The sequence below is a fragment of the Rhamphochromis longiceps genome, linkage group LG7 (assembly GCF_057381845.1).
Source record: "Rhamphochromis longiceps isolate RC_006_pf linkage group LG7, R_longiceps_female_GT1.1, whole genome shotgun sequence".
NCBI classification, from domain to species: Eukaryota; Metazoa; Chordata; class Actinopteri; order Cichliformes; family Cichlidae; genus Rhamphochromis; species Rhamphochromis longiceps.
The window spans coordinates 22,798,939-22,823,245 of record NC_140563.1 but is presented as its reverse complement, the minus strand read 5'-3'; the positions used below and the strand labels follow the sequence as shown (position 1 = coordinate 22,823,245).

The 24,307-nt window shown below is 40.7% G+C and overlaps 1 protein-coding gene across 4 annotated transcripts in view; it reads right to left on the bottom strand.

Annotated features, from left to right (window-relative positions):
- Nucleotides 1-832: 832 nt before the first annotated feature.
- The window catches only part of LOC146665302 (pleckstrin homology domain-containing family A member 7-like), a 149,516-nt gene continuing 126,041 nt past the window's right edge, over nucleotides 833-24,307 (bottom strand). The window contains exons 10-30 of one of the 4 annotated variants that reach the window (XM_085412920.1): nucleotides 22,760-23,296; nucleotides 20,804-21,359; nucleotides 18,506-18,589; nucleotides 17,865-18,107; nucleotides 16,111-16,164; nucleotides 15,640-15,738; nucleotides 14,605-14,655; nucleotides 13,255-13,335; nucleotides 12,476-12,625; nucleotides 11,939-12,040; nucleotides 10,819-10,930; nucleotides 10,297-10,427; nucleotides 9,969-10,163; nucleotides 9,722-9,818; nucleotides 8,888-8,979; nucleotides 7,767-8,030; nucleotides 4,482-4,655; nucleotides 4,115-4,248; nucleotides 3,089-3,222; nucleotides 2,637-2,677; nucleotides 833-1,382 (exon numbers count right to left, since the gene is read on the bottom strand). In XM_085412920.1, the coding sequence (XP_085269046.1) occupies nucleotides 2,652-2,677; nucleotides 3,089-3,222; nucleotides 4,115-4,248; nucleotides 4,482-4,655; nucleotides 7,767-8,030; nucleotides 8,888-8,979; nucleotides 9,722-9,818; nucleotides 9,969-10,163; nucleotides 10,297-10,427; nucleotides 10,819-10,930; nucleotides 11,939-12,040; nucleotides 12,476-12,625; nucleotides 13,255-13,335; nucleotides 14,605-14,655; nucleotides 15,640-15,738; nucleotides 16,111-16,164; nucleotides 17,865-18,107; nucleotides 18,506-18,589; nucleotides 20,804-21,359; nucleotides 22,760-23,296 (3,316 nt within the window). In that variant the 3' untranslated portion in view covers nucleotides 833-1,382; nucleotides 2,637-2,651. The remainder of the gene's footprint in view (nucleotides 1,383-2,636; nucleotides 2,678-3,088; nucleotides 3,223-4,114; nucleotides 4,249-4,481; nucleotides 4,656-7,766; nucleotides 8,031-8,887; nucleotides 8,980-9,721; nucleotides 9,819-9,968; nucleotides 10,164-10,296; nucleotides 10,428-10,818; nucleotides 10,931-11,938; nucleotides 12,041-12,475; nucleotides 12,626-13,254; nucleotides 13,336-14,604; nucleotides 14,656-15,639; nucleotides 15,739-16,110; nucleotides 16,165-17,864; nucleotides 18,108-18,505; nucleotides 18,590-20,803; nucleotides 21,360-22,759; nucleotides 23,297-24,307) is intronic. The other 3 variants (XM_085412917.1, XM_085412916.1, XM_085412918.1) reach the window with 3 other exon arrangements.

The following is a 24,307-nucleotide window of genomic DNA, read 5'->3' as shown; positions in this document are numbered from 1 at the left end:
GAAGCGCACACCTCTCCAACGTGCCAGACGCCATCGAATGTGAGCATTTGCCCACACAAGTCTGTTACGGCGACGAGCTGGAGTCAGGTCAAGACCCCGATGAGGACGACGGGCATGCAGTTGAGCGTCCCTGAGACGGTTTCTGACAGTTTGTGCAGAAATTGTTTGGTTGTGCAAACCAATTGTTCCAGCAGCTGTCTGGGTGGCTGGTCTCAGACGATCTTGGAGGTGAACCTGCTGGATGTGGCGGTCCTGGGCTGGTGTGGTTACACGAGGTCTGCGGTTGTGAGGCCGGTTGGATGTGCTGCCATATTCTCTGAAACGCCTGTGGAGACGGCTTATGGTTGAGAAATGAACATTCAATGCACGGGCGACAGATCTGGTTGACATTCCTGCTGTCAGCATGCCAATTGCACGCTCCCTCATTGCTTGTGGCATCTGTGGCATTTTGCTGTGAGACAAAACTGCACATTCCAGGGTGGCCTTTTGTTGTGGGCAGTCTGAGGTACACCTGTGCACTACTCATGATGTCAGATCAGCATCCTGATGTGGCACACCTGTGAGGTGGGATGGATTATCGCAATATGGCAGATGTGCCCACTACCACACATTTGGACTGATTTGTGACCACTGTTTGGGAGGGATGGTTATATTGTGTATCTGGAATGAATTTTAGGTCTCTACGTCCATCCCATGGGGAATGGGAGCAGTAACAAAGGTGTTGCGTTTATATTTTTGTTGAGTGTAGATTATGTTTATATGTATTCTCTAATATGCTTTATTCAACTTAAGTTGATGAATATATATCCAGAAAATAATATTTTTTAAAAATGAAAAAAAAAGACAAGTAAACATTTTCAATCTTAATATTTATTTTTGTAATAACTTCTTTTAATGTGTTAAACTGTATTATTTTTTAATGCTTTTGTGATGACTGACGGGTTCTGGATCATCAAGTGACAGTGCTGGGAAAGTATATGAAGCCCATGAAGCTAAACACTGCAATAAATAATGGTCAAAGTGATCTCGCTGCAATTTAAAACTGAAATCCAGCTGAAATGAAATCCAGCTAAAACTTTCATGTCAACAGTACAGGTAAAGTAAATGTAGAGTTTAAAAAAGCAACTAACTTGTGTTAAAAATAATTACTTAAATGTGCAGTGTAATTGCAGAAGCAAGAAAACCTGATACCACTTCAGAAATATGAATGAAAAACTCTTGAAAAAATGTGTTTAGTCCTCAATCATTAAAAAAAGGCATTTGTTATATGTAAATCAGTCCACTTCCAATGATTAGATCCTTCCAGTTCAAGCTCCTTTCACAAAGACTCTGTTTTGTTGCACCGGTCGTTCCTGTGGATCAGTGGTCTGCAGTAGCTCTTGCTGGAGGAAAGAAAAAGAAAAGTTGTTTCATCAGTAGATTTTACTGCACTCATATTTTATTACCAAAACACACACATACACATATATATAAAAACACTGACAGATTTTAACAGTGATAAATCCACAAAACTGTTCAGGAACATTTCAAAGATTACACAAAACAAACAAAGGCGCTGATCCAACATCAACACTTCCTAAATCCCAATCTGAGTGTCAGTGGGAGGCACCTGAATATGCTCAATCCACAGAGGACCCACCCAGCAACCCTCACGACTCAAAGTCTCCAATGTCCCAGTGCAATAGGCCACAGGACCACCCTGAGGTCTACACAGCAGATTATTCTGTGCAGAATACAAACATATTTCCAGCAAACAAGATGTAGGATTATTTTCCCCTCAAAAAATATGTCCCTTGTAAACAGTTTATGCATACGTGGAGGAGCCCTGAATCAGGTGCCTATCAACATTACTTTGAACATAAAACCAAACAAAAGACATCATTTGATTGAACTGTTTGATGCAGGTCAAACAGTTCAATCAACTGCTTTTAAAGATCAACAGCCCACCTGTACCAAAACACCACTGGAATCAGAAAGGCCACAATGGTTTCACCAAAGCAGCATCTCCACTTCATTCGAAATGATTCCTGATGGGGAATATCTGGCAGGTTTCACAAAGTCGGATTTTGACTAGAGATGAGCTCCAACTGATCAACGAATTGGTCTTCTGGAACAATTTCCCTTGAATTTCTAATGAACTGCTTGCTTCCCTTCACTCCAGCAGAGTTCAAAGTTAAAAGGAGGATTCAGCCAAGAAATTTACAATAAATTATGAATAACTTATAAATTATGAGCCATGTTTTGTCAGCAGCTGTCACTGAGCTCTCACTGTGTTAAAGGGAAATCCAAGCTTTGAGTTCATTGGGCTACAGTGGCTTTTTTTAGGCTCAAAATGGGTCATTTTATTTTGGTTAGCAGACACATTTTATTATAGAAGTCAAATATATCAATGTGAAACCTGCTCCCTGGGGCTCTTTGGATAGAATATCACCCAGAAATAAAGAAACCAGGACTGTCCACAGATGTTCTAGGGAAAAAGTATTAAATGGAGAGATAAAGATTTTAAAAAAACCCAAGAACTTTTGTCACCAATCTGTGCACATTCCTTACCCTGACAAAACAACATATACTTAGACATACACACAACAGACACAATAAATTCACACAACATGAACTGGAGGTCAGGGCAGGTGTACCTGGACCAGATATGCTCACCAGCTCTCCAGTCTTTCAGTCCCTACACACCAGGGACAATGAAAAAAATCACACTTTGCCAGACTGAGATGTCGATCTAAGATTTTTCCTGCTAAAAGTCTACCACTACCACTAAACCATGAGTAAAACAAGAATTGATTGTAACCATAGGCAACTACAGTGGCAGCCACAAACGAAAACAGATGAGAGACTCGAGAAAAAGGATTTTGTTTTGTACTTTCTGTGAGAATTGTTATCAGGTTCACATTTGATAACTGAGGTTTATTGGATAGTTCGGCAAAGCAAGGACCTTCTGGTTGGCCTTTACTTTGCAGTGGTCTCATTTTAGGCATGACTTGCGCTTCTAGTAAAAGTTAAGGTATTTAAAATGTGTTCATGAAGGCTCAGAAGTGCAGTCGAGAAAAACTTTGCTGTGGATGTTTGTCTAACTAACCTGCAACAAGCTTGCTCTTGCGCGAGGCCTCTGAAGCCAGCATCTGGGACACATTCATGATCCTTTCCTGCTGCTGCAGAGCTGAATCCAGCTCAGTGAAGTCCAGCGGTGCAGATGGCTGTATGTTCTGGACACTGCATAAAAGGACACAAATGAGACTGACTATATAGTGTTGATTTGAACAGCACACTTGAACTAAGAAGCTTTATGGACCTATCGACCATGAAAACAGTTATGGAAATTATTCAGAAAGCACACAGGAGATGTTTGGTACATTTACAGTACTTAATTTCCCTTTTGAATACGTATAATGATTGTGGGATTATTAATAACAAGCACTCAGAGAGCACAAACCTTATTATTTTTTATTGGATTCATTCTCTTTCCTTTGACAGTACTTTCTTAAAAGATGTTACGCATTTTGGGGTCCAGTTAAAAGAAAGGCAGACATGAAACGTAAAAGTGAGGTTAGAGGTCAAATGTGATATGATATTTGGATGCAAACTCTAATGTGATATTTAGAGTCCCCATAAACCAGTATCATTTCCTACATGTTGCAAACACAAACAAAGGCAGCAGAATTTTAATCATAGTTTTTAAGATAAAAGACATTTTATGAAAGTTTGACCTTATTTGACCTTGAAGGAGAGGTGAGATATAAAATATGATGTATTTAAAATCTTTATACAGTACTTTCTATGTGTTGATAATACACAGCACAGAATCATAGTTTCTAAGTTAAAAAGCTTTTTGTCAACCAATAAAACATTAAGTTGACTTTGAAGACCTAAGGATAATTTCAGTGGATTGTTGACCCCACTCTGCTCCGCTAACTACACTGAACCTTTCCTTCTACCATATTTACAGACAGAATGACATGCACACACACAAACAAGTGTTAATGTATCTGATGTATTACCACTAAGGCCTTACCTCCCACCTGGTATATATCCAAGTGCAAAAAAAACGACATCTTTACCCCTAAATTCCTTCAACTGGTATAACTTCGGTATGAGCACCATCTACCTGGATTTGGCCAGCAGGGTCTTGATTCGCTCAGCCCGACGGGCACGTTCCTCCAGCTCCTCTGGACTAAGAGGCTCATCGGTGTCAGACTCAATGTAGCGCTCAGGGATGAGAACTTTTTCTGGTTTGGACAGCTGCATGTTGGCCAAACAGTTAGTCACACACATTGGTCTGTGGTTTGAAAGGTAGAGATTTTTATTTCAAATGAATTTTTCTTTTCATTAAACACCAGATCACAGCAAAAATCATGTCAGGGAACTTTCAGGACCAAGCCTCAAACTCTTTGACAGGAAGAAACCTCTGTATTAGTGATGCTGCGACTTTCTCACTGAGCTGCTTCTAACTGAAGTCACATGTGTGTGTGTACCTCTCGGCTGATATCCAGGTCATAGTTCATAGGTTCCACATCCACCTCTCTTATGCGTGTAGCTGTTACTGTCACCCACTCATCTGACTGGATCCTGCCCCTCTCTTTGACTGGATTCCACCCTTCATCGCTTTGACCTTCTGCCACAGGTCGCTCCTCCTGCCAGTCAAACACCTGCAAGGGGGACGAGTCAGAATTAAAAGCTTACCACACTGTGGGGGGGGGAAAACCCTATTCTTATCATTAATAGAATCTTGAATCATTTAGTTAAGGAACAGTCTTGTGTGTTAAATATTAATACCATTATTATCAGAATGACAGATTAGCCAAATCTGATGTACACAGTGTTTATAAATAATGATTCCAGGTCAGATTTCCTGCAGTAACTGCAAGATTAAAGTTAAAGCATCAGCTGCTGTACATATTAGAAGTTCTTTTAGGCTGTAATGGTTTTTTTCAGAGATGAAGGCATTAGTAAAAAAGTAACTTGACAGATTAAAATTTTTAAAATTACAAAAATGTATAAATTAATTAATAATAAATTAAATATCTGGGTCACTGAAACATGTTTTTAATCAACACTGCTAAAAGTACTGGTTCCACAAAAAAATAAAAATAAAAATGTTGTGCAGGATAAGACTGACTACACAAAGAAACTCTACCTGCGTGCATGTGTAATGTTACTGCATTAAGCTGTGGTTCAGACAGAGAGAGGCAAACATAATCACATCACTCGTGTAACCAGGAGTAATTACAGCAAGTTCACCCAAGAATTTGAAAAGACTGTTCTTAGCATTGTAACCACAAGCAACTACAAGACAGCCAAATGATTCGTATGTGTTTCTGGATCTGCCCTTTCTTCTTTGTTTGTGTGTGTGTGTGTGTGTGTGTGTGTGTGTGTGTGTGTGTGTGTGTGTGTGTGTGTGTGTGTGTGTGTGTGTGTGTGTGTGTGTGTGTGTGTGTGTGTGTGTGTGTGTGGGGTGAGAGGTACTTGAGAGTAATCATCCAAGGAGCATCAAAGCCATGCATGCATCCTTCCCACTCCAGTAGCCTGCAGCAGGGTCTGAGCTGCTGGTGCTTTCACATGCTCTGAGAAACACTGCATCCCATGCCTTGCTGTGCTCAGGAGAATCAATCGCACACAGAAGGACAGAGATAAAAAGAGAAGACCATGCAGGCACAGATTCCTCAAACCCCCACCGGATTAGGAAGAACACAGCAAAGAACAGATTCAGAAGCAAGAAACTCTTTATTGTCAAGTGCAAATCTCTACATGATAGAAAAGAAAAGGGGAAAGAGTTGTGCATTGCTTCTCGATTACACAGAATTAGGTGGCGATTAGCAATTCACTTCTTTAAGTTCTTTACTATATTTCTACTCTCCAACTGAGCATCCTCGTGTTACTACTCCACACTTTGATCTGATAGGCTTTATGTAGGTGTGAAAAGATAAAGACAATATGGCAGAAGAGCTTTTGGGGTGAATATCTGACTGAAAACAAGGAGTGGACAGCTGTGCCATTTGAAGGAACATAACTAGAACAACAGTAACAGGGGTTATTTGTTTCAAATGTTAGCAGGAAATGTGTCAACAATACACGGAGTAAAAATAAGCAAAAAATCTCTTTAATGCATCTTTGTAAATCTGATAAAGACAAATTTCTTTTTTTTCCTCTCTTAAGGACATTAATGCCTCAGATCACTAAAAGTTGTTTAATTTTCCCACAGATCTCCTGTGACAAAGTTGTCCACTTTTTGTTCACACACACATATTTTTTTATTGCATTTCAGCCCAGTTGCTTTATCCAGTCATGTATTATTATGCTCTATAAAAAAACAAAACAGGCCATCTTTCTTTTCCAACATTAAAAATGTCAGTGTAATTATGAAACACAGTCAAAAGCTAAAAAGTAATTATGTAGTTTAAAAAATGATGTATAAATAAACATGTCTAATGCTGGTGAAGTACATAAAAATAAAATATACTCTGGCATTATCATTATTGTTATCGATATCATTATTATCATCATGTGCACTGAAAAGGGTGAAAATGATTAGCAGAAGGTGACAAGCTATGTATTGCTTACTGTTATAGGAAAATTTGATTTCAAGGGTTTATGGGAAATGTAGTTGATTTACAGGCAGCTCTCACAGCTGTGTGGTTAAACATTTGGTTAGTCTGCTATCATAACACCAGTACGGCAGTTATCGTGTGTCATGTAACCTTACAGGAAGACTTTGACATTTTAAGCTTCAATATTTTTTTTCCATCCAAGCACATTAGCATCTACGGTATTCTTCACTGAGACCAAGGGGCACAGCTAGCTGTAAGCTAGATTTACTCTAAGTGTCAAATGTCAAAGTTTTCCTTTAGGGATAAAAACCAGCACTGTCCCCACAACTTCCTGACTAAACTCTGCTATTGCACATAATCTATGATTCTGAAGTGGGGACGCATGCTGTAAACACACCATGATTAGCTAAAATGCTGATTAAGGAGGTACATTTAGGACAAAGGCAAAAAAGATCGTCAACATAACAAGGCACTTGGATTTTGAGTGAAGAAAAGAAAGCAGGGAGGCGGGATCATGATTTTTTTTTGTAACATTGCATCTGTCTTCATTTCATCAACTTGAAAATGTATATTTTCTTTTTCTGACATTTTCCCTCACTCTTTTATATGCTCTAAATACCAAATCTCTACAAAATATAACTGTACAGCTGTATACTGAAAATATCACTCAGTAAATAAATAAAAGTGTACAAGTACACAGTATGTAGATGTACATAAATGGATTCTTTTCTCTACTTTGTGGTGACTAAAACTGAGACAGGAAGGCAGATTGATGCCTTCAGCTCACTCCTCTTCTCAATGGATTTACATTCAGAACTGTGTCAGTGAGGTCCCACCAGGGAGCAGTGGAAATAAAGTTCACTTTCACCTGAACCTTTAAATAATAAAATAAAATAGACAGGGCATCTTTTTTTCTGGTCTGAAACTAGCCAAGCATTACCCACAATCCCCTGTGCTCCTTTTCTCTCCAACTCTTCTTATAGTATTATCCACGCTAGCTAGCCAGCTGTAGTCAGTCCCGCCCTTTAGCTTGTTAGTGCTTTTGGCTACCATCAGTGGCTAGTGGTTACACAAGGCAGGCAGTGCTAGTGTGTTAGCATTTCCACTAGTATATTATGTGGCTGGGGGTGGGAGCGTGGCATATCAGCTCTGGTGGTGGAGGTGGTGCTCCCTGTGCCTGCTGCTGCTGCGGTGGGGTTGGGAGTAACGTACGGAGGCTGGAGGGTCGGACGTGCTCGAGGGCAGCCTTGAGGAGGACGACGAGCGTTGGGCGGTGACGCTGGAGGCAGACAGGCCCGTGCTGGAACGCTCGCCCTGGCTGAGGTTCCTCTTGCGCTCCCGAATTAACGCTTTCTGGTGGCGCTTCATTCGTTCCAGCTGCTCCTCCGCAGTCATTCGGCCTCTGGCCTGGCTGCTCGAGGGCTGCAGGACTTCGGAAGTTGATGACAGACACTCCAAGGCACTCTTAGGTCTTTCCTAGTGAGTAAAGGCAGGAAAAAACAGAACAAGGAAAGCTTTGGTATGACATGGGGATGTTTGGTTAGTGCTATAAGAGAAGAAGTCTGAATTCCCACCCTTAAATCCCAGTTTCTATCTTCACTCAGACCACATATCCACTCTAACAGTTTCCATTTGGGAGAGGATACAGTCCACCCTAACCAATCATTAGAGATCAACTATCCACCTTACTATGAAGCCAATTAGATGCATAGCCATGCCAACATGCTGCTTTTTATTGAGATTGTAAGAGTGAAGTAGAGCAAAGTTAAAACTGTAGCCATGGCTGACAGCTGCTGAAAGAAAGCAAACACTGGCTCTTTAAAATATCCATCTTACAGCTTTACAGTGGTTTCTATCCCACCAGAATCATTGACTGACTAATCATTCGTCCTCACACGGTGCTAACTGGACCTAATCAAGAAAGCTTTTTTTCATCCACACTGCCAAATATATCAGTTAGACTGGACACATTCGAAGATCTGGGTCTGGACCAATAAGACAGATCAAAAGTGGCAGAAAACAAAATGGACACAAAACCAAACAGTAAAATAGCAGAAGTAGTAAATGCAAAAGAAAAATCAATTTGCCTGGATACAGATGCAAAAAATCTGTTTCTACTGCTCACACAGATGGTCCACAAACCGAGTGACAAAACTGGGAGAAAGTTGTAGTGAGAGATTTTTCCAGTGGTGTCAGTTTGCAAACATATCATATTAAAAACAAAAACAAACACGTAATTGAACATAAGATTAAAACAGGACTCACAAAAAACAACAACAGGCTTTTAAAAACAGACAAACCCTGAGTTTGTCCAGTTTATTGTCTTTACTCACCTTTGCTGCAGAGCTCCCAAGTCCTCTCCTTAGGGTGACGTAGGATGAGATGAGATGAGATGAGTTGGACTGGTTCTGTCGAGAGGAGGAGCCTGACAGACCAAGAAAATAACAAGAGCAGTAAATTAATTTAATGAAAACACTGAAATCTCTTATGGAATATCTACTAGGAATATGGACTTGAATTAATATACAAATGTTGTGCTGTCTGAGGGGTCAGGTGTTATAAAAAGAATCAACATTAAAAGATGCCTTCATGTAATTGGCAAACGTAAAAACTGTTTACAAAATCAGATTCTTTATTTTAAAAAATGTTACATTTTAGATTTTAAAAATGTTAATTAAATTCCAGATAATCATCCACTGTCAAACATCAGCCTCCAAATGATGACAATTCTATAACTAAAGGAAGGCTTATTAGCGAGATAAGCAGCTTTGAGTAGTCAGAGTAGAAAAGCCCTGTGTAAGTACCAGTCCATGTACCATTTAATAAGAGCATGTTTCAAATTTTAACTGATGAATACTCAAGTCTAAAGAGACTTCATCTTAGTTTCTTATTAAAATAAGTATTTTCCACTACACACTTCCTCTTTGAATCTTTTTATGATTACACCTCCATCTTTTACATCTCCATCCCATCATAACACAACTCTATTCTGTATTTTTAAATATGTATGTAGCCAGGACTTTTCATGGTATTTAAAATATACTGTAACTAGACTACACAATGCTGATGGGAAATCACTGGCTGCTTTAAAATTGTGTAATCAAGTTCAACAGGAAACCTTTTCCAGTCAGATACCATATATCATTTACACATTACTTTTCAGATACCTTTACTTGAGAAATACTGATAGTCAGTGTCAGACCCAATGTTGTGGTGGTTTACTCCTGGCAGCTCTGGTTCACTCAGGTATGAACGCAAGTCAGCCTGAAACCAGAAAAGATTAAACAGGAAGTTGGACTGGATAGACTTCTTTGGCTGCAGCGAACAATATAAAATGAGATATTTAACTGATCTAACCTGTAGAGAAAATACACACAGAATTAACACAACAACAGGGAGTAAATGGCGGCGTACCTTATAGTCTCCATTGACAACATATTGCCCACTTTCTCTGTCCCTCTTCCTCTCATCTGACTGGCGCTTCAGCCCACGCACCGATGTGTGGCGGATAACTGAGGCCTCTTTGGGGAGGGGCGGAACCACAGGAGGTATATCCTCATAGTCGTACTGGCGAGGCAGTGGTGGCCTGGGTGGGGCACTGTCCTCTGCCTGTGCAGCAACGAGGACAAGAAAGCATCGTTATTTTGCTGATAACATTTCATTTAGACTAAATCCAGCAACTTCGTGAAAGTTAACTTTCAGCTGACTCTGACGTTTTTACCAGCAGAGCTGTGGCACTCACCCACTTTGGCACAGTGCTGTGAGGCAAAGTATAAGAGTGGATGTTTGGGATGGAGCTGCGAGGAGGAGGCTGAATCTCTGCACTGGGAGAAGGCACTGCTGGTTCTGACACTGAAGGCACTAATTTCCTCTCTGGTGGGATGTGTGAATGCAGAGAAATCAGAATTTAGATTTTAAATATAAGACGTTTTACACTGAGGTTTACACCCAGGCACGGGAAGAATTTCTTATTCATTTACACTGAGAGAAGGAGTAAGAGAAATACAGTTTCAATCCAAGTTTGACTGGAAAGCAGAAGAACAGGGAGTGAAAGTCAGTGACATAGTCAGACTCACTGTAATAGTAATTACAGCACAATATGCACAGAATATAAAATACTAAATATCAGACCATGTGGCCATTTTTAGCTATACACCTACAAGGTGTGTTGAGATCAAGGCCTTTATTGGATCTTAATGACTCTCTTCCTATCTGGTTTCATTACCAGTCCCTGCACTGAGTCCTCTGGTTTTGGGCTCTCTACCTGGGTTCTGGACAGAGTCGATGGTAATCTTGTAGTTGGCTTTGCTGGCACTCAGTCCGGCCATCACATCTTCAATCCTCCACAGCTCGCGCTTCATCTCAGCTTTCTCTTGCTGTATAACAACATAAAGACAAAATCAGCAGAAGGAATCCGACTCAGTTCACCTCATATTTGATGTGATTTCATTTTGGAATGCTTTACAAACATTCAGAGATGAACTTACACACTTGCTTTACTTCTCTCTGGGATAACTTTCTTGGAGATGAAATGCCGGTTTGGTAGCGAGGCTACAAATACACACAGCCGCTCTATCACGTGATGCATACTGCTCTGACGTGCTACGGTTATGAGCCGAGTTATGCCATGTCGCAAGTTTTGTGAGGAGCTTTTTTGATATTTAGTGGATGGGATTACATTTTTTATTTCTCTCTGATATCCAATCCAGTAACTTAGGTCAGTATTGGACCGATACCGATACGTAATATCGGATCGGTCCATCTCTAGTACATATATGCATCTCCTCAAGGGCTTTTCTTACTTGGCTACATCTAGTAAAGGGCTTATTTCTTTTATTACCAAGGAAAATGTTCTACTGTCTTCCACTTTAGCTCTCGATTTGATTTTGCAGGTCTTTTGGTGGTGTTGTGTTGTCTGTGCATTCCGTTCTAAGAATTTACCAACTCGTGATTTTTCAGGCGAATGATGCCCTCTTCTACTTGCATCAAGAATTCTCTAGACCACAACTGACCTATTGATTAATACTAAAAAGAAAGACTATTAAACAGGCCACACCCGGCCATGAAACTGCTTGCTCTTCAGTTGTTCACTTATGTTTGAGCATATTATTAAACTGTTTTTACACAGAGGGACACACACTATGTAAAAATTGTTGCAATTCTAAAATTGCTGATGCAATGTTTCTATTTTATTCCGAGGGTGAGAGTCTGCACTCGAGCAATATAGTGATGACAAAATACAAAAAAATAAATAAATAAAAATAAAAATAGTCTTCAAAAACAAAGAAGCGCCATATAAAATCCAGGCTATGAGTAAATGCCTGTTTTAACTGAAAATCCAGAACTAGATTGGCTCCGCTCTAACATGCAGTAACACGTTTTACCTGAGAGGTGGAGCTGTGGTTCATTTGTGCCTGCAGTGCTAGCCTCAACTGATCTACTGAATTCTCAAGCCTGCTGTACTCCTCCCAGGCATGTGCCATCTCCTGCATTAAACAAACACACACATGCAGAAAGACTTAATACATAGTCCCACGGTAAACGGGTTCAGGTTCTCTTATTTGTGCCTGTAGGGAGGTTTGATCTGCAGTCATCCATCCCCACATGCCCATTTTAGCCTCCCCGCATAAAAAAAACAATACAAACCAAAAACCCATAAGTCAATAATGGAGCACATTATAACGTGATGAATAAATAAATAATTAATCTACACGGTATCATATAAGATATAAAGGCCATGAGCTTTTTCCTGTTAAGTTGTATACACACTTTGTATACACACACAAAGTGTATTAGAGGCACACTGTTAAACATATGGCACATAATAACAAGCAGCTGCAAGCATTGAAACAAATGCATTTGTAGAATTATGTGTGGACTGTGAAATGAGTGTTTATACAATAACACTCAGTCATAGATACCGTGGAAACGCGGGATATTTGCGCCCTGATCGTCACCAGATCTTCCTGCAGCAGCCTCTGCTGGTAGGCGATTTTGTGGGCATGAGCTGGTTGTTCCTGGTACTGCTCCATCTGCTGATGGGACAAATCTAATACACTCTCCAGCTTGTCCTGAAGAGACAAGGTTAAGATCAGCATGAGATGAACAGAGAGCAACCGACCCCTGGCTTGTTTGTAGAATGCTGTTCTATAAATGGACACTTACTATTCAGCAGATGACTATTTTAAAATACCTCCAGGGGGCAGCATGTTTCCACAGAGCTGCGCTGCCATGAGATACCGACTGACTTTCATTAAAGTAGATCCTGAGCTGTATATGGTCAGACTTTAACTGCACGCCCTACATTATTTTGCAAATAACACCTTGTTGTATTCAGAATCTGATGAGGAATGTGTACTTTCATGTGGGGTTGTAACAGTAAAAGCTGAGGTAAATAAAGCGTCTGTCTCTACTTCAGTCGACTTTCCTAATTATGACAGTGAAGGTTACATTTAGCAGGAAACTTGTTTTGACTCTGATGTGTGCTGCCACATACTTTGACAGCTGCTTTAAGCTATTAAACTCAAATATATTTCAACTAATTACAGTATGGGGCACTTTATGTAGTATTTCCTAGAATTTTGTAACACTTTCCATTCAGACTGATAAGCCAGAATCAGGCTGACTCATCTGACTGACTACAGCGGGTAGAATGTCCTGGCATGGCTGGCTTAAAGTCTTTCTAACTATTACTGTGTACCTTGTCGTCCTTCAGGGAGCTGATCCTCGCCTCCAGATCCTTTAGTATGTTGTCCTGTTCACATAACTGACTCAACTTCACCTGCAGATGGAGACAAAGAGTCGAGTGGGCAGGGAAAGGAATGGAAGGGGGGTCCTTTGTACACTCACAGATAAAATGCCTCAAGTGCTCACCAAAGTGTGTGCGTGTATGTGCGTCTTGACCTCTGGTAATTAAGAGGCCCATTTGCTTAATTTACAACTTCCTCTTGTTTGTGTAGGTGCAGTGAATGAAAACGTCTCTGAGCGTAAGCATGTGTGAGCATTATAGTAACATGAGGGCACACATACTTGTGTATACGTCCATATTAATGCATATGGGTTTAGCACACTTGAGATTTGCAGCCCTACAACTCCGCTGTCTCGTTTTGGTGTACTTAGAATTACTGTGAGTGAAGCAATTAAACAAAGTGAGTGCAACCCACCTGACATGTTTAATTACAGTGTCAGACTCTCAGAGCCTTGTTAATTAATCTCTGATTGAACTGAAAGCAAAGGTGGGATCACTTCATGCATGTAAAAAGGTTCAAAGTGAAAATCTTAATGTGAACAAAGTACCTCTCTGTATATATTGTTTTTTCTTTTACACTCTACATTGGTTTTTATATTCCACTGAATAAATTATTAATCTACAAGTTGTCTCCATGGCGATGTTGTTGTTGGAGCTCCTCAAATATTCATTGCAGACAACATGCTCATAAATTTTAAATAAACTGTGTGTGAGAAGTAAATCGTGAGAAATACTTTCATAAGAGAAAACGAAGACGGTTTGAAAAGCTGCAGGGAATTATCAGACTGAAAGACTCAAAGCTTTTGACTATTAAAATTCTCCGCAAGATTTTTTCTCCTGAAATCTAAGTGTCCACCCACACTTTTTTCACAGGATCCATGTTTTGTTTTGCCTAAATTGCCCTTACTTTTCTCCCAACTGAACCACAACAGTCAGAAGAAACTAGAATTAAGTGTTCCCTTGGCTGAAAGGCAGCGAATGAGTGTTTGACTGTTTCATCTATTACATAAAAACATTAAACCTGTTTATGAATATTCTGAATATGCATCAAATAGAAAGGTCCTTGAATATATGTATATCTTTGTTCATTCAGGTAAATGCAGTTTGTAATAGAAACATATAACAAAAAAAACCTACAGCATCCTGAAATGTCCAACCAACACGCTTTTCACCGATTGGTTAAAAAGTTCTCGAGACATCAAAGTAACAACTGAAAATTATCAAACACAACCTCATCACAGAGTCTAAAGTGTATTTTTGTTTATGTTTTTTTTCTAGTGCAGTCAACAAGCTCGTACTTACATCCACATCACTTTCTGCAACCTTGACAGGTTTTCCTGACTCCTTCAGTACCTGGAAATTCCAAAATTAATATTTTAAGATATTAGTGTTGTGGTAAAAAACAAACAAAAAAGTGTACGACTCCATGGTACATCTGTGCTGAAGTAAGGGAAATGCAAAACACAGAGACCGGCTACAAACTATTATGGGCTGCGACAGGCTATCTATGACACATTCCCTAAGCCTTGTGTACATAACAGTATGAGACTTCTGCCACACAAAATCAGCTCTTGCCATGAACAACACAATGGCTATGGAGACTTTGAAGCTCTGCACAAAATGACTTATCGGTTTCCACTTGCTGTTTTTTTTTTTTTTGTGAAAAAACAGATCTTTGAAGAATGCGCAGTGGAGCGAATTTCAGGTGCCCACTGTGAGGTTTACTGGCGTTACGCTCGCTAGCTTTACAAATCTCAGAATATAGCACATGTGCACCATGTTTAACACTAAAACTCACTGGTGACAGCTCTTTTTTTATTCATGTTTAGACGTTTTTCTGTTTTGCTCATTTTATTTTAGGAGTGTGTTCCCTTTTTTTAAATAAAACAAACAAATAAATAAACAAGACACAGTAGAGCCTTGCATCATTGTCAAGGAGGTGCAGCGTTTCAGAGACGATGGTAGAAGCAGCTGGCTTTTCAACCACCGGGCCACAGCCACAACACATGCACTGCCGAGCCATCCCATGCCCATTATTTAACAGCGCCATCAACATCGCCACATGGTGGGAGGGGGTTGTGTGAACATGGACAGAAAACATCATATTCAGTTCAAGCTGTAGATGCAGTGCTGTAGGCAATGGGATGGTCTTTCTAGAACACACACTCTCTAAACGTCTAAACATACACACACCCCATACACACAGACTATTGAGCTTGTGTCCCTCTGAACACTAAGCAAACATGCACGAGCAGGAATCACACCCACAAACACAGCCATACTACACACAGCTCTACATCTTTTAATATAGTGCACATACTGGACATACATGCGCGCATACACAGAGCTTACGTTCATTAGAGGCCTGAGAGGCCCAGCAGTGCAGTGCAGTAGTAAACTGTGAACTGCGAGGATCAGGGGCTCTAGAGCTCTGATCTGGGAGTCAAAAATCACAAAGACACAGAGCCGCAATCACAAAATGGCGGCTGCTTTTGTGAGATGCTTCTAAAACCACTCAAAGAGTTAGAAGATCACTGCAAGGATTTAGGGATGTTTGGTCCCACACAGATGCTTGAACATCTCCTTTTGTAGCTACAACATTTGTAGCTGTCTCCGCTCAACAGATCAACAAGGGTGAAGGAAGTGGCTGTCAGTAAGAATCACCACGCGTGTTAGATTACACTAGAGACATTTCAAATCAGAAAGGCGCAGCTGAAGGGAAAAAAACACTTAAAGTAAAGGAAAAGATTCATTAAAATAGCTAACGGGAATCAGGTGATCAACTTTGTCCATCATTATCTTTCTCACCTTTAGGTCCAGATACTCCAAGTCCTTCTTCAGCTGCATATAGGTGTCATCAGCCTAGAAGATGACAAATATGCAAGCTTGGATTACTGATGTGTGCCAACAGGCACTAAACAATCCACTGAAACATCAATCTATAGAAGCAACAGAAACTATTAATTTTGCATCCCGGGAGATTTTGGTATCAAATATGATGTGTGTGACTTGCTGTTATATGTCTACGCACACATGCACCACAATACACTGAGACACACAGTAAAAATGTGTTCATTTATTTCATGATCAGAGAAGTTGCAATCATCACAGGACGAGCAGAAACCAGATCTCTTAGAAGAAGTAGAAGATCTTGAGATATTGTTGAATTCAGCTTTGAATTCAGCCCGTACGTGCCACTCAAAAGTAAAATAGAAGCAAGAAGTAGAAGAAGCAAACTTCTATACAGCCGAAAATAAGACTCACGCATCAGAGGACCAAGCTGAACAACACATCCACAGGTTGCCAGTTTGCTAAAGCATGGGATGGCTTTGTGGACGTCGAAAAGAGAGCAACACAACATGCCATGAACAGTATCAGTAGAAGCACGACATGGAAACTGACCAGCCAAGAACAGCACATGGACAAGAGGCAGATGGTTCTCGATGCTAAGCAAAGGAACTTTAAAGTAGAAGTTGCCACTAATATAAGGATACTAGGATCTTATTGAGTCTTTTGGTTGGGCTTCATTCATCATCTGAGTTTTCTTGATCACCATTTCAGATTTTATATGTTTTTACAGTTGGTAACTTTTCAATACAGTATAAAGACTGTTTAGATGTGAATGGAAGTAAGAGATATGAGTATCGGTGAACACTGAAAGCCTCAGTTCAATGAAAGTATTTTTAGGCAGTATAATACCCTTGAGAAGATGGTGTGTTTGAGACTATAAGCTGATGCGATACTGTATAACCTGTGTATTAATGTTTTTGGGTTTCAAGTGTGAAAAGCACAATCACTCAGCATCCAGACTTGGTGTTGCGTGATCGCAGGACGAGGAGGGTTACAAAAATTACTTAGGATTGGAGAAATGCAGCTGCTTTCACTGTAGAGAACTTCACTTGAAGTTATAAAATAGAAACTCATAGGCACTTTAAAAATAGATTTTCTGAAAATTACCACCTGACCTTGTGGTGTCTCAAGAGAAAATGCCAGGATGAACTGGTGACTAAGATTACTTACAGAAATTTGAATGCAAAATCAAAAGGTTATTTTCACAAAATCTTGTTAAAGATCAAAGGTTTTCAACACTCTAAAAGAGACTTTACAGTGACCAAAGAAATCACCACCAATGCATTACTTTTTTTTGTAAACCAGTACTGTGACCACTTATCTTAATTAGGATTGTTTTCTACAGGGCAACACTGTGGTCTGATTCCTAGCACACACAAAAAAGCAGTTCTGGATTTGAATTTTAAACCCAGAACCTTTTTGTACCTGTGCAGGTTCTCTCTGGATACCTCAGCTTCCTCCCACAGACAAACTGACTGACCCTACCTTGCACAGTGGTATAAATAATGCGCATAAATATTGAGCCAGAAAATGCTAATAATGCATTACATTAGGAACAAATTAAAGAGTTATGTGTATAAAATAAGCTATAAAACTGAAATGGTATTCATGATTTAAGACTAATGCAGCCCTGCACAATTTTTAGTGGCAACCTCTATGAGTCCCTGGTAAAATGAGGGGCAGACAGGCAGGCGTGCCGCATTAGCCCCCACCTGGGTGTTGCAAGGGCCAAGTGATGCCGAGAGGCCCATGTGTCCAACATGGGACACGGGAGAGGGGCCGGCGCTGAGGAGGGGACTGGTGCTAGTGGTGGTAGCACTGAAGAGGTGGTTGTGTTGGAAAGGATCTTTGGGACCATTGAGCCGCTGGAGCTGGGCTAACGTTTGCTGACGTGCGGAAGCCATCTTGGCCTGATGGCGACGCAGCTGAATAAGGAGCAGAGTGAGCTCCTCGGGCTGTCACATGCATCACAAGAGATTCAATCTAGCAAATCTTAATACTAAGCACAAAAGCTTCGTTCAGACTGCTCTTCTTTAAATACTATAGGTCACTTCACACAACTAATTGGCAAATTGTTTAGTCGATGGCTAATTTGCAGCTAAAATAAGGAGGATGAATGGTGCTGAAACAAAAGGCAGGAGGACAACAACATAGGCTACTGCCAACTGGTCAAGAACAACAACAAAAAAAGACTTATTAATGACTGGTTTATAGCAATCAAAATTCACTCATAGCAGAGAAATATTCCCCGAGTCACTGACTTATTGAGATGGAAAAGCTATGTATAAACAACAAGTTTATACAACCTTTAAAATTCACATTCACATTTCATATGTTTATTTGAGAAACTTACCGTTTTGCCATGAAGGCTGGGTGCACTGACTGTGTGAGTGATGTAGCCGGACGGAGGCATTGATCGTCTCTCAACAGTAGCAGCCTATAACACACAGACAACGCATTCATGTAGACTGTTTGAAGAAGTAAGATTAAAATTTCATATAAGACTTCATTCATATTAAATATTTATTACAGATTCAATGCAGTCTTACTCTAGACGCTATTTTCTAGAACAAGAGTGAATGCAGAATGCCACAAGTCTTGTTTTAGAAGATGCAATGTTTGATTGGATCTCAACATCGAAATGCTGTAATTTTTTTAAATCTCAGGGCAAAATGTGTGTGGATGTAATTATCCATCATTATTCACTCTATATTAAAAGTGGTGTATTCACACACAAATGGGCAGATGTTCATTTACATGCTTTGAATAAGTGAGAAAATGTGTTGTCAACAATGTATAATGTATACGTTTCAAGTCTGCTTTTGAGTGAGTGAGGATACAATGAGGCACAGTTCCAACATGTGCCTACGATGTTCAGAATGACTAACACTTTTCTGAATACAAAACTAACTGATATTGCATTTAACAGGGGGGAAAATCAGACAATGGTGCAATCTTGGAAGTAAGAATTAGATGAAATACATTTATCAATATATGCAACAGAAGCTGTAACAGTAGTTTGTGTACTGTCATCCTAATCAAGAACATCTACACAAGCTATCATTACAGAACATAACCCTCGTACATCACAACATTGCTTTGGAATACTTCTCTTTTTTTCCCTTTTTCTTGTATTATTATGTGATTAAATCTTGTGCATCTGGGGATTTGGGTATCATAAGATGATTCAGAGAGTGTAAGCTAACTGCCTAAAATGTAATTATGACGCCAAAAAACAGTGCTTCTTCCCCGTTATGTAAAGTTTTAATCTCATTCCATTGATTAAGAACTGCCTGTAATTTTCACAGTGTGTGTGGACACTTCTCTGTGCACAGTATCACCACTTTGCCTAAAGGAACCTGGACATTATTAATGTTATCCTTTCTCTTTCATGCATTAATTATACTGTATCTGGAAACTACAGCCACAATTACAGCCTAAAGTCTTTTTGAGTGTGATGCTACAAAGTTGACACACCTATTTTTGGGCAGTTTCTCTTGTCAAGTGCACAGCCATTTTCACATATCTCCAGGGCTGGGCTCTGGCTAGGCCACTCAAGGACATTCACAGACTGCTCTCTAAGACACTCCTTTGTTATCTCGGCTTGGCTATCTTGGTTCATTGTCCTGCTGGAAAATGAACCTTCAACCCAGTCAGATCCAGCACACTCTGGAGCAGGTCATCATCAAGGACGCCTCTATGAAATGCTGCATTCATCATTTATCTGCATTTCATCCTGACTAGTCTCCCACATCAAAACATCCTCACATCATGACGCTGCCACCACCATGCTTCACTCTAGGGATGATTATTATGATAAGCTGCGCCCGATTTCCTCCCAATGCGATACTTGGTATTGAGGATATAGAGTTCAGTCTGTTTCATCACACCAGAAATTTTGTTTCTCATTGTCTGAGAGTCTGTTAGGTGGCTTTTACTAAGGAGTGGCTACAGTCTGGCCACACTGCCATAAAAGCCTGATTGCGGAGTCCTGCAAAAATGGCTGCCGTTCTGGAAGGTTCTCTTCTCCACAGAGCAACACTGGAGCTTTGCAGAGTGACCATCAGGTTCTTCTTTATTTCACTGTCTAAGCTTTTCTGCCTTGATCGTTCAGACTGGCCATGCTGGTAGTACAATACTGGTAGTTCCAGACATCTTCCAATTACAGACGATGGAGGCCTCTGTGCTCATTGAGCCTTCAATGCTGCAGAAATGTTTTAGTAATGTTCCCCAGATCTGTGCTTCAATACAATCCTGTCTCAGATGTCTACAGACAATTCTTTGGACTCCATGGGCTGGTTTGTGGTCTGACATTAACTGTTAAGTATTGCACCTTATATTGTTTTCCTAATCATGTCCAATCAACTGAATTTATCACAGGTGGACTCCAGTCAAGTTGTAGAAACATCTGACTGATGATCAGTCGAAACAAAATGCACCTGAGCTTATGTTTGAGTGTCATGGCAAATTTTTTTTTACAAGAATATCAAGCAAACTTTAGGGTATTGTATGTAGAAAATAATTTAATTCATTTTTGGAATAAGGCATGACAATCTGGACAATCTGCACTGTAAACATGAAAGCTGAAACCTAAAAACTATAACAACATTGAAGCACTATAACAAACAGTATGGCAGCTGGGTTATCTTACCTTAAACAGCTGTGATTTGGTCCTGCGAGGGGAAACAGTGAAGGGGATGTTCAACACGGATATATCACTCACAGGCTTGACTGTCACCCGCTCAGCCGGCGTGTGTGGCCTCCGTGCGGGGGACAGGGTTCGGCTGATACCAGGAGGAGGGCCTGGTGGAGGTATGTCTGCTGATGATGGTGGTACTGAGACACAGCGAGGAGAGCCCTCTGACCTAGGTGCTGAAGAGGAGGGAGGCACAGTAGATGGTGGGCGGGGGCCAAATGGATACTCTGGGGCCGGGGTGTAAAGCGGTGCGGTAGGGCTGCCGTGACGGTACTGGTGGCGCTGCTGCCACTCATACAGTTGCCAGACAGTGTTGGACGCCGGGCCCCCCTGATCTGGGGTCAGGCGAAAGTGACTCAGGCGGTCCTGGGCATACTTGTACTCGCCGAGTCGGCCAGGTGGGGGACTTTGGCGAGGAGTTTTTGGCAGGGTTTGGTAGGCGTCGATGGAGGTGTACTTGTGTTGCGTTGGTGGTGTGCGACGAGGGAGGGTGTTCTCTCTGGATGGGGCACTGTTAAGTAGAAACAGCAAGAAAACATTAGGCTACTTCTAAGGGCAAAAAGGCAACATTGACACATCATTAGCACTTAATTTGATATAAACTTATACTTTATTCGTTACTCCTGAGGTTCGTCATTTGAAGGCACAGTGTGAGTTTTATCTCCTATGCAGATGCCAGACAACTATACATACAGAAGTAAATGTTACTGGCACACTGCCTCCTTACACCTGAGCTGTATATCTGTAAAGTTTGGCCAATACTGTAAAAACCTTGGGGTGACTTTTAACAACCACTTCAGGTCAAACAAGCTTGTTGTTTTAGTTGTCCAGTCTTATTTTATGCAGATTAGGAGACGTAAGATCAGCTCGATTTCATCTAAAACAATTGTAAAGATGGTCATACATGGTTCTATCTCCTCTTTGTTAGATTATTGCAATTTATTCTACATGTTTAAGCTACAAAGACTACACCAACTTATAGCTGTTCCAAAATGCAGCCAGACTTCTTACTAAACCAAAAAAAGAGAACATGTCACTCCAGTTTTAGTTTCTCTTCATTGGTTACCCATTAATTTTAGAATTAAGGTTTTAATTATGAGAATTTAGTGTTGATTTTTACGGTTCGCTCTGGGCTCACACCAAAGTACATTTCAGATCTTCCGACACCATACGCTCCTGGTCATAGCCTTAAGCCCTTACCTAAAGCTCTGCTGCCCATCACACAACCTTGGCTGAGCACCAAGGGTAATCAGACTTTTTCGATCAGGACACCCACTCTTTGGAACAATCTGAGGAGACGGTTTCAAGGGGAGCTCACTATCATCTTTTAAATCCCTCTTAAAGACATATTCTTCATAAGCAGGCTTTTTCTGTGCCTCCACTTTCACCTTCATAGCTGTTTTATCATCTTCTCAGTAGGTAAAGTGGTCGCCCCATGATCGGAAGGTCGGCGGTTCGAATCCACTTAACGGCTACCCTGAGGTACCCCTGAGCAAGGTACCGTCCCTACACACTGCTCCCCGGGCGCCTGCTTAGTGGGCTGCCCACTGCTTCACTGAGTGAATGGGTCAAATGCAGAGAAAAACAAGTAATTTCCCCATGGGGATCAATAAAGTATCCATTATTATTATTATTATTATTATTATTATTCTCCTAGTGATAATTTTTAATGTACTTTAATTTTTCATATCTGTTGCTAATTCACCTGTTTTTTTTGTTTGTTTTTTAAATTGGCTTTATCTCTCACTTTCATCTCCTTGTGCTGCCAGCATTCTGATACCTTATAAAGTTTCACTTTTATCTGTTCTTAAATTTTTTATTTGTTGTTTGTTTCCCATCTTGTTCTGTGAAGCACTCTGTAACTTTGTTTGGAAAGAAAAAAAACCATTTTTGTATATTGCAATGACCTACCCTTTGTACTCAGCCTTCTGTACTTTGACCCACTGCTCCACCTGCTCAAGGGTACTTCTCCTCTGAGCGTGCTTTTGTGTGTTATTAGCAGGTGGCTCTGGGGCCCTTTGATACGTCCCTGCTGCGATGCCGTTGGGTTCCAGTATGGGGCTGGGTGTGGAGACCAGGCCATTTCTTGTGCAAATGCTGGAGGGCAAAGTCGAAGCGGCTCGTGACGGAGCACGGGACGGCACCCTGGACACAGGCGCTGAAGCCGAAATGTGATCTGGCTGTGGTACGGCAGAGGGTGCGGGATTAGATGGGAGGGAAGTGTGCGTGTCCATTTCTAGGCCAGTGCTTCCTATGGGGGGATCCAACATGATGGTGGCAGGAGAGTCTTTGTGAAAGCTGCAACGCTCCTCTGCGTCACGGTGTATGGGCTCCAGGAGAACCTCATGAATCATCTGTCTTGTTGTCTCAGAATCGAAAGTCTTGGTCTTGTGGTGGCTTACATGGTTTGTCTGTGGGACAGCCTGCTGCGACAACTTATCAGCTGGTCTGTGGAGAGTGGAGATGGCAAAAATCAATGAATGCTGTCATTTTACACTCTTATACCCTTAACAATGTAATTAACAATATCTGTAATTCGGATAGCAGTTTTGTTCCTCAGGCTTTTTGAAGGACTGCAGTGGCTCCTCCTCAATAACAACCAAGTCTGTTTCGTTTCATTTCACGGATACCCCGTACACGTTATAAGCCAGAGTTCTAGCATTTTAATCTTCTTTTCTGTTGTAGTGAACTCAATTTGTACTAGATGGTGACTACCACATGAAAGGGAAACTTTTCCTCAGAATCCTTAGCTTTATGAGCAGGCAAAGACCAAAGAAGTCACAAAGCAAACAGATGACACTCAAAGCCTGGTAACCATATCTCTATTTCAACCACATTAATGAAATCCCATGTAAACAAAGCACTCAGCCAGAAGAAATAGGCCAGTCTCCGGCACACCAAGTCATAGTTAGTTTAGTTTTAAAGAGGTGTTCAGACAAGCCCAGGTGATACTGTCCCCGTCAATGGCTCACATCTAAACATATCAGAATGAATTACAGTAGCACTACAGTGAGTTGTTTCTCCTCATTACTGTGGACTGTGCTAAATATAGTGTTGCTAGCTGTGCATTCCATCCATTTGCAATGAAAATAATTTTTTTGCATACTGCAGATGAAAGCCTTTAAAAAGTACTTTAAGCATGCAGTCACAGTACTTTTAGTTTAGCTTCTAAAAACACTGGAAATGGGTGAAAAAGAGGTTAAAGAAATTCCCATCTGGAAGCTGTCTTCAGCTACGTTTCCCTTCTGTTATTCACAAACAACTAGTGTAGTCTTGTGGGACTGCCCCCAAAGTAAAATACAAGATAATGAAAATAAAGAGGTGCCAGCAGCGGGTATCTGAGGTTGCTTGTGAATGATGGACTTATTTGATCTCTGCCCTTCGTAAACATATTAATAATTCATGAAGGAAGCTGCTGTTTGTTAAAAAAAAAAAAAAAGCACCCACATCAGCAATCAG